We start from the raw sequence: 15914 nt of genomic DNA, 5'->3' as shown, positions 1-15914 counted from the left end.
TCAAGCCCTCTCAACATTGTCTTGACCCGAGTCATGATTCTTATACCACTTTCTTAGTACATGGTTTGGTCCCGCCCCTGGGTCCACTGTGCATTATGTGTTAGTTACTGTGTTTCTTTGTTAAAGTATTGTGTGCATTGTGTTTATCTCCATGTAGGAGATATTTGAACGTACTAGAGAGTATTATATAATAAATACATAATTTTATAAATATTTGAAGTGGTTCTTTTCACTTAATATATACTATAAGATTGTATTCTGGTAAAACAAGCTGCTTTACACTCCTCCTAGACTAAGCCTAAAGTCTGCTCTCAACAGTTACCACTTAGAGAGCTTTCTAAGGTTGGTTAAGACCTCTTAAATCACCATAAGGGTTGTCTGGACTGGTGCAAGGTGGCCACTTACATAAGTGGACATCATATACCAGGCCAGCTTCTAACACAATGCAATACTACGGTGCAAGGACAAAGTTCAAGGATACAAAGAAGAAATTCTATTATATGAATACTTGGGTACCTTGAGATATATCTTATCACCCAAAAATATTAACACTACACCTGGTGACTAACATTGCTTTCATCATGTCTGAAGTTTCACAACTCCCAGTGACATTGGATAAGGTCCAAGCAGCACTTTTTAGGGCAGTGTTGGGTTTAGAGATAAGCAAGCCATTGAAGACTTCCAGCCTTATGCTATTTGACTAAAGTATTGCCTAGAAAGTCAGCTAGAGGGGATAAAGGTGATAGTTTTCAGCTGACACCCAACGAACAGTTTCCATAGAGTAACAATTAAGCTTTCCAGATGACTCTTTGCCACAAAGGACCAGTGGTGGCAGGTGAGTTCAGCTTAAAGAGTGGAGATGGTGGGCACACATATACATGCACTATCACTTCCACCCATACATTAACATGCAGACACCAACAAACACACATTCACAACACTCACAAATGCACATAGATTCATACATACACACACACCAAATAGTCAATTAAAACACAACACTTACCTGCTGCAGCTCTTGGGGAGAAAAGCCTTGTAGGAGCCAGGAGGGTTGGGACTTCTGCCTCCACTCATTGGCTCACCTTAGGTCAGCCAATGCGTGGAGGCAGATGTCTCTATCTTATCACAGACAGGGATGGGCTCAGTGAGACTACTGATCCACCCCTCTCAGTGATGAGGTGTCAGTGACAGACAGCCATTTGGTCCTGGGCTTTTCAGGCCTTAAAACAGAAGAGCCCAGATGTGAGGCTATCACTGACACTCCCTCTCGTCACTAGGGGGAGGGACTAGAAGACTTTTGATAAACTGAGAAATAATTCCCACAGGAGCTGTGACATCCTCCATCCAGAAAGTTCTGCTCAGACAGCCAGGCGTCTGCGTATTTAGCTATAGCCTTGCTCCTGGTGGTCTGACCTGAAGATTGTCTGTCAGGCTGACCTTAGCTCAGCCTAAAAAATGCTCCTTATGCACAAAAGGTGCAGGGCGTGGTCCCTCCACCCTTATGGATGGGCAGTTGCTGTCAAGGATGCAATCGCAAAAGTCTTATTGGTCAGCTGGCATGACTCTCATAATGCCCTTTCTTGTTGAAACAAAGAAAGACCAGGACTGACAAATGGTGCCCCCAACAACATCGATGTATCTTTTCATATTGGGTGCCATTGTAAATTATCTTGTCATTGAATATTTAGGAGATGGTTTGACAGAAACCACACTTCCATGGCTAAGAACTCCACCCACAGACATTTTGAGTGAGGTGTTACTTTAGCACTCATGAGCTACATCCAAAGCCTTGTGGAAGCTATTTGTCTTGGCCTGTGTCTGAACTTCCTGTAAGGAGTGATTTGATTGACTAAGACCAAATAAGTAATAAAATATGTGTCTAAATGTTTTTGTTGGTGCATGCCCAGAGACACCCGAAACATGTGGTGGTTATTAAAACCTCTATTACATTTTTATGTTCAGGGTAAACTTCAGCTGATCAATTGCCGATGTCTTCTAATGCATCCAGCAGTTATATATGGATTTCTGAAAGTTAGATCATATATAACCAGAAAAAACAACAGCTGTATTGTCACTCGATTAATGACAAAAAAACTGACTGGAAACAATAGGCCTCACTAGACAGAATGCAGTTCCAATTTCTTTTAGAATAAGGTGACCAAACAACTCTCTGTCACCAAGAACTGAACGCACTGTGCCTAGATGTTTCTTTTACAAGTAATTGTAGTCAACTGTGCCATTTCATTGGAGCAGCAAAAGGAACAAATATAGGCCTGAATGCTGAACAATGCAAACATTCACCCTCAGTCACAAAGATGTGGTTATAATCCATTGTTCGTGTGCTCTTTGGACCAAGCCATATGCAAATCCGTCTTGACCCTGTTCTCATGGGAACAGTTCAGCCCGAAATTCCAAGCCAGGCTCTCCCTGGACCAGAAACAAGCATCCTAGAACCGGTTTCAGGGCATCACCCCTCATCAGCCAGGCTAGCTTAAATCCAGTGGTGCAGTGAGCACAGGACTCACGTCTGGGCATACCTTGCCCACTTAGGACAACAAAAGCAAAAGGAACAAATGATAGAAGGAATGCTTAACAAAGCAAACATTCACCCCCAGTCAAAAAGATCTGGGTTTAAGCCAAGATTCTTTTGCTCACCACACCACCCCAGTTTAGACCCAGCCATATGCAAATCAGTCTTGACTCTGTTCCTCGTGTGATCAGCTTATCCCATAATGCCAAACTACGTCCTCCCTGGTGCACAATTAGCAGCCTAGCACCAATGCAGGCACCCTTGTGCCATGGAGCAATGAGGCCTGGTTTACAGACAGGGTTGATTTTTGCAGGAAGGGACACCTTCCTGCAAATGAACAATCCTTAGAGGCATATTTCTCTTTCTAAATGTGCTGCAGAATGTAGCACACTTAAAAAGAAGAAAAAACATGGAGAAATAAAGATATTTTTTCTGCGTTGCACCTCTGGTGGCAAGACATACCATTCTGACGCATCTCTGGGTCCACTAGTGTTGGTAAATATGGAAGTACCTCAGAATACATGGATGGCTGTGTCAGAACACCCACACTTTATCCATGTAATGTCCCAACCAGGTAGAATAAGGCGAGGAATTTTGTACTGCCTTGCGTTATTCCAGATTTACCAAGCTGTGCAGGGCCACACAAGGTGGCCTTGTGTTGCTTGGCAAATCTCATCTAGGTTTTTCATCGCTCTTCTGTTACCTTGTGTGACGCAAGAACGATGCAAAACTTTGATCAATCTGGACCTCAATCCTAAATTACAGATATACCATCCGTATTGTTCCACTGTGCCACTTCGACATGAGCAAATTCCATGGTCAGATCTTTACAATCTGTACATCAATTGTGTAGTCAGGTTCTATAAGGTTAACAATATACTTCAGATCAGATTTCTCAAAGTTTTGCGTCGACCTTGCACCAGGAACTGTGATGCAAGGGTGATGCAAAATCTTGATGAGATTTACCAAGCTACCCATGGTCACCTTGCGCCATGGTGCAACGGTGTTTGCATTTCAAGGAGAATTCTTTTTGTGCAGGAAGAGATTCCTTCCCACACAAAAAGAATCTCTTGAGCCATTTTCTTTTTCTAGTGTGCTGCATATTTCAGCACACATAGAAAGAGGAAATAACAAGGAGAAAAAAAGATTTTTCTCCTTGCTTTGAAATCTTCTGTGACACGTAGTGATTTCATGTAATCCCATGTTTCCAAACCTTTGTAAATCTGGGATTCTGTGAAATCAATGGTTTACGCATAGGAACGCCCATTTTGCGCCAATGGAATGTCTCCCAGAATTAAATGTAGCTGCTGCATTGCATTAAATGTTTTTTACAAAGCCACGCAGGTCGGCGCAAAACCCTTCCGTGGCTGTGTAAATATCTACTTGCATTTTGCATCATGAATGCGCTACAAAAGTGGTACAACCATGACACAACATATTCGTAAATCTGGCCCCAAATGCAAGGGCAGATATGGGTGCACAGCTTACAATAGTTCTGTTATTTGCCAGTTTCTTGGAAGGAGCACAAAAAAAGGGACCGGCGTGGTGCTTCTCCTGTCTGCACATGCATTATGGGCTGGATACACGATGACAGGAATTGTGCTCAAATAATCAAGTTGAAGGATTGCACTTTGGTTCACTCTTTGATATTAAAATAAAAAAAAATCAAATTTGTGCTCATAAACTAGAATATATCACCTTGATTGGAATACAAACTAACGCAAACAATATTCACACCATCTAATTGTTTTTTTTGGCAGGGATATGGAGGTTACATTGCATCAATGATCCTAAAATCAAGTGAGAGAATTTTCAAATGTGGAGCACTGGTTGCGCCAATTACAGATATGAAATTCTATGGTAAGTGCACTCAACCTGTGTTGTGTTACAATGTTTACTTAAAATAGGTAATAGAAAGACATTTCGTGAGCACACACACGATCTTTCTCAAACACTGGCAGATGTACAAACGTTTCAGAAGTGACCAAGGCCTTTCTGTAATATTTCTGTAGAGCAATTAGACCATGGGAACTGCAAATTTTGGCTCAGAGCATTTGACTGAACCAGCTTTGGAAAAGCTATAAGTTCTAATTTTAATGTGCCTCAAGATGGAAAAACATCTTTGCGCTAATGTTGTTTGCATCTATTGCAAATAAAAGAAGAAATATTCTTGAAGCACATAATAGAAAGAATAGCCTGAAATGTGATTAAAATAATTTACATCAGAGAGCTTTTTATCGATTGATATATATTGGCAGAAGCATGCCAAACTAAGATATAAGCCGAACTGTTTCTAGATTTGTTGGTGTCTGTCATGATCTTAAATCTCACAGTCTGTTCTCTGTAACATTAAAGGAAAGGTTTTACAGTTCATACACAGAAGTGGAATGCAATCAACAACAGAGACGTTTTGAATGGTGGCAGAGTAAATACATGTAAAAAAGTGAGAATAGCGGTATATTTTGCAATATTTATTTTTGTTGTATCCACATTCATATTTTAGCACTATTAAACGATTTTATAAAACATCCTTACAAATGTTATTCATTTAACCAATAAACAAAGAGATGGAGAACATTACATTGTTTTTTTAACTCGGAATCTGATTGAGTCTGATAGGCTAATATGATAGCCTATAGGTTAACATTCTCTTACCTTCACTAACTTCCAGGCTGCGTAATCGGATGCGCAGATTTTAGTGGCCTTCTTCTATACCCCACAATAGCCTCTCTATGTCTTTCTTTGAGGATTATTGGAGCCATTCAGAATTAAATCAGTGCTCTCAGTGTCAGTTCTCTAAGGAAAATTCTTTAAACCCAGCATTACCAAACTCCTTGTTAAAGTAACATAATTGGTGAACAGTTTGCCTTTGAAGATGCCACCAAACATTTGTTTGTTAGCAGTGATCCTGTAAACTGATGTTGGAGTAGTTTCTGCACATTTGTAACATAGAGTGGAGCAATCGATATCCACAAACAATCCTTTGCAATGCAATAGGTCTCGCATTCACGCAAGTTTGAGCTATTGGCATTGTAAATGACAATGACTTTTATTTATGTTTTAGGTTTTTAAACATAAACAAAACACATTGTCATTTAAGATACTAATAGTTTAAACTCTCGCAAATGCGAGACCTATTGCTTTGTAATATATGGCCTTCTCGACTACTTGTTAGATTGTAAATATCAGAGGAAGAGATCAGGCTGTGATGTCTTCAAAGTAGTGATAAATAGTGCAGTGAAGAAGATGTGTAAGTATTGTAGATTACACAGACACAAAGTGTGAAGTGAGAGTTACACATGGTCCGAACTATAAACACTAACAAAGCACTCCAACGCCTTTCGCTCTGTGATAACACTGTCGTGGCTCAGGAGGAAGAGCAGGAGGGGGGGGGGGGGTATTTCCTGCCCTCTCTGTGCTTTGTGTGTGCAGTGTGGCATTGTACAATGTCATTGATATCTTTGTCCTAATAAAAATACTCCAGCTGTAGTAGGGCCCTTGCTTCACCTCCTGGTGCAGGGTGGGCTGTGCTTTATGGCAGGCATGGAGAGAGGGAGGGATGGTCTCGGATGCAGCTCTGGTCTCGTACAGTGCCCCTGAGATTGCTATCGAGTGAGAGTCACTGAGGTGGTGTTATTGGTATTGGTGGTGGCATTGGTGGTATGGGTGGTGGTGGAATTAGTGGTGGTGGTATTTGTGGTGGTGGTGTCATTGGTGGTATTTTTGGTGGTGGTATTGGTAGTGGTATTGGTGGTGGTGGTGGTGATGGTATTGGTAGTGGTGCTTGATGGTGGTAATGGTATTGGTGTTGGTATTGGTATTGGTATTGGTGGTGGTGGTATTGGTGGTGGTGGTAGTACTAGTATTGATGGTGGTACTGGTATTGGTGGGGGTGGTAGTACTGGTATTGATGGTGGTACTGGTATTGGTGGTGGTGGTGGTGGTGGTACTGGTATTGGCGGTGGTGGTAATGTTGGTGGTTGTATTGGTGGCGGGGTATTGGTGGTAGTTGCAATGATGGTGATGCATTGGTGTTGATATTGGTGGTGGCAGTGGTGGTGGTGTTAGTGGTGGTGGTATTGATGGTGGTGGTATTGATGGTGGTGGTATTGGTGGTGGTGATATTAGTGGTGGTGGTGGTATTGGTGGTATTAATGGTATTAGTGGTGGTATTGGTGGTGATGGTGGTATTGGTGATGGTGGTATTGGTGTTGGTGGTATTGGCATTAGTGGTGGTATTGGTATTGGTTGTGGTATTGGTGTTATTGGTGGTGGTGTTGGTATTGGTATTGGTGGTGGCATTGGTAGTGGTGGTATTGGTGGTGGTGGTATTTGTTGTGGTATTGGTGGTGGTGGATGTGGTGGTATTGATGGTGTTGGTGGTATTGGTGGTGGTGGTGGTATTGGTGGTGGTGGTGGTAGTGGTATTGGTGGTGATGGTATTGGTGGTGGTGGTACTGGTAGAGGTGGAGGTATTGATGATGTTGGTAGTGATGGTTGTGGTATTGCTGGTGGTGATAGTGGTGGTATTGGTGGTGGTGTTGTTAACAAAACAGGCTTTTGAAAACAACCTGTCAGGTGGCTTTAGTACAGATGACATGTAGCACAAATGTGCTGATGTCAGCTTCAGCCCATTGGCACAATAATATGTGCTACCTGGAATTCACATGGCTTAATTTGCTAATCATTTCTAAATCCATTTTACTTGGGAGGGTTGAAACAGACACAAGATAATGCGGGAAAGTAATTGAAAGCAGGCACCCGTGTTACGGGGGGCTGTGCTGCTTAAAAAAATACAAGTGGTTTCAGCTGAAGCAGCTCATGTCCGGCCTGCAGTAAGAGAAACTCAATAAAGTAAATAGTGCTTCCAGACTAAATAAAATGTCCCATGAAACAACCTAAGTAAAGGGGCCAGGCGCCTTAGGAGGGAATTAATGAAGACAAGGCCGTTCTAAGGAGGGACTACCAAGCCTATTAACAAATCCGAAGGCAGCATTTATGAAAGACAATGACACAAGCCAATGAAAAATATGGGAGGAGAGTGGGGACTGCTTCTCTCCCATACTCTACAACAACAGTCTGCGCGCTGCCGCTAGGTTCAACCTCAAACATTAGAACGGGGCTTTAATCTTAACAGTTTAATAAATATGTTTTTTCATTGAGCACAGGGAGTGGGATGTGCAACAGGATGATATCCACAGCCCAGGCATCATTGTGTATATTTTCCTAAAAGTACATTAACTTGTTATCACCCATTTATTCTCCACATTCTAAGTGAATACACTTGCCAAAAGCACTCCCACTTTAACAGTCCCTTTGACATGTCCCTTTAACGGACTCAAAAAAGATCATGTGCATTAGGCACTCCTTGTGAGAGTTTGTCTCAGAGGTTCCACTCCTAATAGCCTCCCTTCTTCTTGCTTTTTAGACCGTTTGAAGAACAAATCTGTAGTGAATGTGAGAGCTCACAAAACGTCCATCCGAAATGCATAGGCAATTGCACAAATTTCACTTCATATTCAGTAGCCGGTTTATCAGTTAGAGATGGATTACAATGGTGAAAACAGACAGAATTGATATAAATACTGAGACTCGCAAAATGAAAGTAATTTTCTCTCTCATTTTTAAACACTCTACCTCGGAAAAGGAGTTCACAATAAGATATCTGGACCACTTTTCTGTGGCCCGACCACGGAGTTCCATGACCTTATTAGGGAACAAGGCCTTTGTAATGTTGCTATAATGTACTGCAGGTGGTAGTTTAGCCTATATATGGGTAATATTGATCATACATCTCAGTCTCTCGTTTACAAGGACAAGAAGTTTATATATCCTGCTATAGTACAAAATATTTTTCAATCCTATACTTTTGCTCATAACACATTTTAGTTACATATCTATTTCTTTAAAAGTGTATGGATTGCTTGTAAGGTTATTATTCTGACCATAGAGATGTATCATATTAATACCATTTTGAAACTATCTTTTATTAATTTTTCAGCATCATCATTTTCAGAAAGATATCTTGGCGTTCCCACAAAGGACGATAATACATATCAAGTATGGCTTTTTCATTTGAATTATTATTATTATTATTATTATATTAGACTATAAACAATGTAAACCTTTATCAATGCATATATATTTGTTTCTGTAGGCATCTAGTGTTTTACACAACATACATGGCTTTAAAGAAGAGAATTTGTTAATTATTCATGGAACAGCTGATGGTGAGTACACATTTTTTATTTCACTTTATTGAGATATAAACTCTTTGGTCAAAGATTTTGAGATTGCAAAATAAATAAATACTGTCAACAACAGTAAGGATCAATATTTATTCGTGAAATGACTAGGAAATGAAACAGAAACTAGGTGTTGGTTAATATAGTAACAAATTATGATAGCAATTATCAACAAACCGATTTTGGAATGAAGGAACAGGTTTAATTACTTGTGTTTTTTCAGAATAAAGTTAGGAGCACTTGGAGATAAGGAAATACAAACTGCTTCTATAAATACCTGAGATAGAGAACAATGGACAGGAGTAGAAATAATTAAAACCGCACATTGGAACGGCAGATCAAGACAAAACCTTCATACCCAATGAGCCTAATTCATATAGACATTTCTGAGTATGTAAAGCAGTACTACAAGACTACCATAGTGCAAGGGTGTCTCTGCTCCATAGTGTAAGGGAGTCTGCGTGAGTGTTACATAGGTTTTGTCCTGGAAGGACAGACTTTCAGTACGAAATACTCTAGTTAGACTAACTTTAAACCTTTTCCCACATCAGAAGTTGTTGTACAGTGCAGCACACGTGAAGTGGGAAAAGTTATGACAAATAAAAGCATTTCTCCTTTGTAAGGTCTGTTTACACTGGCATTATTTTTTGGTGCAAAACGCTGCCTGCTATTGTTGATAGATATAGTTTTTGCCTCAAAAACCATGAGTTGCTGCATGGGAATGCCCATGTACCACCAATGGAACAACTCCTCGATGCTGAGTAGCACTGCCTTTTTTGTTACTTAGAGGGAACTTTCTAGTTTAAAACAAGATTTGCATTGGAAAGTAAACTTAAGAAAACATTTTGCGCCTGTTTGTACCACTTTTATGAGTAAGTAAAGTAGTACTACTGGAGTTCCACGGTGCAAAAGTGTCTTTGTTTCATAGTGCTAGGGTGTCTTCGTGAGTGTTGCATAGGATTTGTACTGGAATGATAGCCTTCCAGTTCAAAATACTAGACTTAAACTAACTTTAAGAATATTTCCACTTTTGATGTTTACTCTACAGGGCAGCAAACATGTGATGAGGGAAGTTATGTGAACTAAAAGTATTGCTCCTTTTTATCGCCTGCTTTAAAGTGGCATTATTTTTTGGAACACTGCCCACGATCATTGCTATGAATGTTTTTGTGTCAAAAACCATGAGTGGCTGCATGGGAATGCCCAGGTATCACTAATGGAACACCCCATTGATGCCGAGTAGCACTGCTTTGCGCTACTTATAGGGAACTCTCTAGGGCAAAACAAGGTTCACAGTAGAAAGTAAATAAAAAAATATTTCACGAAGGTTTGCATCCCTTTTGTGAAGCTAACTCAGAGCAAAATGTTTGCTAATCTGGACCATAGTTTTCAAATTCACAAAAGGAACGACTTTGATTAATGTTTTTGTGTGAGTAGTTCTACACCTATAGATTGTGAGGGGCTGTTACACTTGGGGACATTTTTACACATTCACAAACCTACACATCAGTACTTATTCTCAGACTATTTTCTGACCCCTTTGGACACTATAAAATGTAAGAGATTTACTTCTGTCAAAGACATGTATAAACCCCTTTGTAGGCTGCAAAGGGGACAGAAACATCCCCTCCTTTCACAAACTGATGTGGTTGTAAGAAAAAAGGCTCTTACATGGGGGGACAGATTTAAATTGTATATATGGAGAAAAAACATAGGCTCTCATTACAATGGCAGGCATACTACCACCAACAGGCCATCGCTAGCGGTCCACCCGCTCTTGAGTACATCAGTCCGACCACTGTATTACAATGCAGGGAGTCAGACTGCAGACGTTGGGGTAAGACCGCCACCTCCAACAGGATCAAAGATGGGGGTTGTCTTCCTAACCCTGCAATGGAGGCGGTACCTGCGCAGGCATTATCGTAGGGATTAGGATATCCCTTTCCGACTGTTCCACCACCATGAACACCATGAATAGGTAGATGGAAACAGACTTTGGGGGTCACAAGCAGGGCTTGATCCCCCGTGGACCTGCCTCCTCCACACACCCATGCACTGTGTGCCAGGCACATCATGGTGCCTTTCTTGTACTGCGGCTTGTGCTGAGCCTTTTTACTGGGCCACAGCACAAGCTACAGTAGAATTTTTTTTTTTTACAGCTATCTGCATGGCGGTCTTATCCAAATTGGGCAGGTGCCTGAAAGGATGATGGTCGACAGTCCGACCGACCACCATCGTAGTGCGGGGCAAAGTTAGCAAGTCATTTGAAGTTGCTCTGATTTTTTTAATTGGCAATAAAAGGCTCACATATCTTTTCTTAACCAAAACTAGACTTAAAAAAACGTTTTGAAGGTCATACATATGGCTGGGATATTTTTCCCAGGGTCAACTGAAATAGTTCACACATCTTCCACAGTTTCCAGGTAAATGGAAGAAGAGGTACAAGTAAAATGGGTGAATTGATAAAAGGCAACACAAGGGCAATAGTTGCATACCAAATGATCTGGCTTGTAGTATCAGCAAACACACCTTAATACTAGTAATATGGATCAATATTCAAGATTAAAGAAGACAAGCAGAACAATTAAAAGATTAGCAATTTGTGCTTGAAAACCCGTTTTTAATGACATCCATTAAATTGTAAACTCAGGAGATTATTGAGGAAAGAGTTAAACATGTAGGGAAGATTTGAAGTGGTTTAGGAAAAAAGGATAAGAAAATGAGAAATAAGTGGTGGAAGGTGGGGCAAAAAGAACGTAATCTCAGATTCAATTGGGGGCAAGGAGTTGAAAGGTCATTCAGGAAGGTGGCTGGAAAAAAACCACATTGATTTCAGAAACAAGATAAAAGAAAATATAACTGTTAAAAATATAATATCCATAACGCCATGAGTAAAAACATTGACAATTTCATTTCAAATAATGTTTGTAATTCTTTTTATTCTCCAATGCATGGCAGCTATTTAAAATGTATAGCAGCAAAGCTAATGAGATGGGCTATAATACCTAAATAGATCGAGGCAGCTGCTAACTGCACACTTTTCAATGCAATCTGAATGCAAATGTGACCATATCAATATATCCAGGTAATGTTAATCTTCTATTGGGCGGTATATGAGCTGTGAAAATAACATTGGGAAATACATAGAGACAACTGCTGCGCCCTTCCCTGACAGCTTGTGTTATATCTTGCAGTGTTACTGAGTTAGTGTATGCAATGGAAAGAACAGGATTTCAGGAGCGTCTGTCTCACAGCCCATTGCTGTGTCTGCAGCAGCATCCGGCACAGGTAAACGCGGTGGGCGATGGGGCACTAGAAAGTCGACAGAAGACAAAATAGGTTTAAATCAATGAATAAATAATACCAATTGCGTCATCTGGTGGCTTTCCCCCGATGCTCCCTGCCCGCCTCACCGCACTTACCTGTGCCGGCTGCTGCTGGGTGTCTGTCTGCAGGCGCTAACTTGTTCATAGTGTGGACCCATTTTTGATTTGGCACCAGTATGATCTGCTGTACAATTCCTTTTCCCACCTTGTCCAACTATTTGTAAAAACATATGCCATATAACTAACATCATCTCACTCCAGGCAAGTTGAGAAAACCCGGTCAGCTGCGGTCGGTAGTGGGATGACCTGCAGGGTGGTGATGTGGGGAGGGGGAGGGGCAGGGTGGGGGTAGTAATGTATGGATTATGGAGTTTTACAGGTAAGTAAACATATAAATAAATAAAACAAAGTTTGTTGCACGCACTGCATCGCATTTGGTGATGCAGTTCAAGCAACGAAATTCGATTTATTTATTTATATGTTTACTTACCTGTAAAACTCCGTAATCCATACATTTGCTACCCCCCACCCTGCCCCTCCCCACATCACCACCCTGCAGGTCCTCCCACTAAAGACCGCGGCTGAACCCAGTGGTTGATTTGTGGAAAATAAGAGTTCTTCCTAAAGATTTTCTTAAGAGGCTGCTGGTGAATTCTTACTTCCTGCATTTCTTACGTTTTCCCATCTGTCTCGCTCTCCTTCTTTTACAAATTTCTATTTTTATCACTTCATTAGAATTTGTTTTAATTACTTGTATGTTGACCTTATATACTTACAAATTCAGAATTAAAACAGCGCAATCAATATGTAGCCAACCCTCCAACACATTGATATCTCTATCACTCAAAAGAGATGTATGATGTTACAACGCATACTTTTACAACGCATACCTTTTCAAAGCATTTTTTATAACGCAACATCCATTACAACGCATGCCATTACAACGAAATTTTAAAAACTACCTTTACAACGCATTCCCATTACATCGCATACTACCTTTATAACGCATACCATTACAACGCATAACATTACATTGCACGTAAGGTAAGCATTGGATAGTGTAGGGGTAAAAATTACTATTCTGACCCCAGGGGGGATGCAACAGTAGGGTAAGTGTTGGATAGTGTAGGGGTAATAATTACTATTCTAATTCCAGGGGGTGCAATAGTAGGGTAAGTGTTGGATAGTGTAGGGGTGAAAATTACTATTCTAGCTCCAGGGGGTGCAATAGTAGGGTAAGTGTTGGATAGTGTAGGGGCAAAAATTACTCTTCTAACTCCAGGGGGTGCAACAGTAGGGTAAGTGTTGGATAGTGTAGGGGTAAAAATTACTATTCTAACTCCAGGGGGTGCAACAGTAGGGTACGTGTTGGATAGTGTAAGGGTACTATGTGTAGTAATGTTATGCGTTGTAATGGTATGCGTTGTAATGACATGCGTTGTAGTGGTATGCGTTGTAGTGTCATGCGTTGTAATGGTTGCGTTGTAATGGCATGCGTTGTAATGGATGTTGCGTTGTAAAAGTTTTGTTGTAATGGTAGTGCGTGGTAAAAGTTCCGTTGTAAAGGTTGTTTCCCACTCAAAAGCATAAACACTATAGTAACATTGGAATTATGGGAGTTCCACTTAAGGTAATCAAGTTGCTCAATCCCAATGATGGTTTGTACAGACCAGCTGAAACTGTGCAATGTTTGTCTTTTTTATGTCTTACTTTTTAATTTATAATATTCCATCCCCAGTGGGCTATAAAGGTTGTTGTTGAAGGCTCTCACCCTCATCATAGGACCATGCTGCATCTTGAACATGTAACTCAGGTTCAGGACCTTTACAATCATTATTTTCTTATTAAGATCATCAACAGTTTTATCTCCTTAAATGCTTTTTTTTTTATAAATGCTTTGTCAGAGAAAGTCATCCCTTTTGCCCTGAATACCTCCTTTTTGTGACTGATACTGTGGTAACTGATTCTGATTGTGCCTTTGGCTCTGGAAACCAGGCCTAGGGCCAATGCTCTGTGTGAAAGGTGTAATTAGCTGTGATTGCAATTGATATGACAACCTACCTGTAAGGCCCTTGTATATGGTAGGGAATGTAGGTTTAGAGGTCCCAAATAAGTGTACACAGCTGTGTTGCCTGCTGCCATTGCAAAAGACAGCCCTTTCTTGCAAGCTGCTTTTAAAATAAAACAATGTCCTAATTCGACTTTGGAATTAAAAGTACTTCCAAAGTCCCAAACAACCTTATTTTTGCATATAGGTCACCCCTAAGGTCTGCCCTAGGTGCCCCAAGAGTAGGGTGCAATGTTAACATAAGCAGGGACATTATAAAATATGTTTTATATTCCCTGGTGAGTTAGAAACCACAAACATCGTCTTTTCCTATTGTAATACATTAGCTCCATAGGCTAACATAGAAATACTATGAATGTATAACGATTGACAGGAGTGAGCTAAATTAATAATAATTCAAAGATTTAAAAGAACAGTTATGATAAACCGAGCTACTTGCCAAGGTTAGATTTATTATAGCTATTACAGAAAATAAGTTATATAACTTTTTTTTATGTGCCAAAATCCATGCTTTTAGTAGGTTCTCCTTATTGGCCTGCCTATGACAGGCTGAGCCAAACTGCTCTAGTCAGGAGTGAAGTGGCCTGAGGAGAAACAAATGATATCTGGCGGGAGGAGAGATGCAGTTGCCGAGATAAGGGCAGGATGGGAGGTAGTCAAAGTGGTCTTCAAAGAGGGAATGACAGTCAGGACAGGACACAGGCCCACCCCCGAATCCTGTACCCCCAGCCACACTGGACCTCCAGTAATTGAATTGGTAAAGGGACTGGAAGGTGAGTGTTAGGGATTTAGCCTCACCAGTGGGTTGGCTTAGCCAAATCTAAACCGCCAGGAGAGAGTTTCTCCATTTTGGATTTTTTCAGACAGTGCTGTTGTCAGACTTCTGGATGCACCCTGTGCCCCATTGGTCAGGCATGCCCCCTGCTTGTCACCCAAGAACACTGGATATATATGTGAGAACTGCTCAGCAACTCAGATCCCTGCCTGAAGCTAAAGAAGAAGAATGACTTCCCAGCTGAAACCCTGGTCTGCACCAAGAGGACTACACTCTTATGGACTGCACCTGCTGCACACTTTGGTCTTCAGCCCCCGTGGTCTCCACCTTGCTTTTAAAAGTTAAAGAGTGGACGCCATGAATGCAACAGGTTAAAAGAGCTCCAAGTACATCATCTCTTGAAGGAAGAAGCCAACTGACCACCTTCATCTGGACTTTTAAGGATTTGGCCAGGCGCATTGTGGGAGAAGTAGTCCCAACATCCCACGGGAAAACCTTAGAGTGGTATTGTGGACACTTTGAAACTCCAAAATGACCTTCTGGAAGAGGTTCTAGAAGTTTGGATACCTTTGGAGAATTTTGGATAAAAAGCTCCATAAGTGGACCGACTCATCTTCGGGAGTCAAGCCGCAACCCAGCCTGGATTTCAGGTTCAGCCTGCTTAAAGCTCTGGAGCTTAGACTTCCAAGCTTTCACCAATGCCTTGCGTTGAAGCAAGCCGCCGTCATCGACTCAAAACCTGGCCTGGTGAAGGGCCCCGCTCAACGTAGAGAGAAAAAGCATCAGAAAAACAACTAAGTCCAAATGTAAAACCTTGACAGGGTCCTACTTCTCCTTATACCTGACCCACACTCCATTGCAGTCAGCCTTAAACTTTGACTTTCTTCTGGTCAGCCACAACCAGATGTCCCAAGTTTTCGTTTTTAGGCACTATAAAGTATTTCATCTTTAAAAACACGTATCTCCGGTT

At 41.0% G+C, this 15914-nt stretch overlaps 1 protein-coding gene across 2 annotated transcripts in view; it reads left to right on the top strand.

Annotated features, from left to right (window-relative positions):
• The window catches only part of DPP10 (dipeptidyl peptidase like 10), a 1575897-nt gene that overhangs the window by 1520018 nt on the left and 39965 nt on the right, over positions 1-15914 (top strand). For both annotated transcript variants that reach the window (XM_086957361.1, XM_086957360.1), the window contains exons 22-24: positions 4291-4390; positions 8532-8590; positions 8688-8760. In XM_086957361.1, the coding sequence (XP_086813487.1) occupies positions 4291-4390; positions 8532-8590; positions 8688-8760 (232 nt within the window). The remainder of the gene's footprint in view (positions 1-4290; positions 4391-8531; positions 8591-8687; positions 8761-15914) is intronic.

This window comes from Lissotriton vulgaris, chromosome 2_1 (genome assembly GCF_964263255.1).
Source record: "Lissotriton vulgaris chromosome 2_1, aLisVul1.2, whole genome shotgun sequence".
NCBI lineage: Eukaryota > Metazoa > Chordata > Amphibia > Caudata > Salamandridae > Lissotriton > Lissotriton vulgaris.
This window is presented reverse-complemented; position numbering and strand designations above follow the sequence as displayed.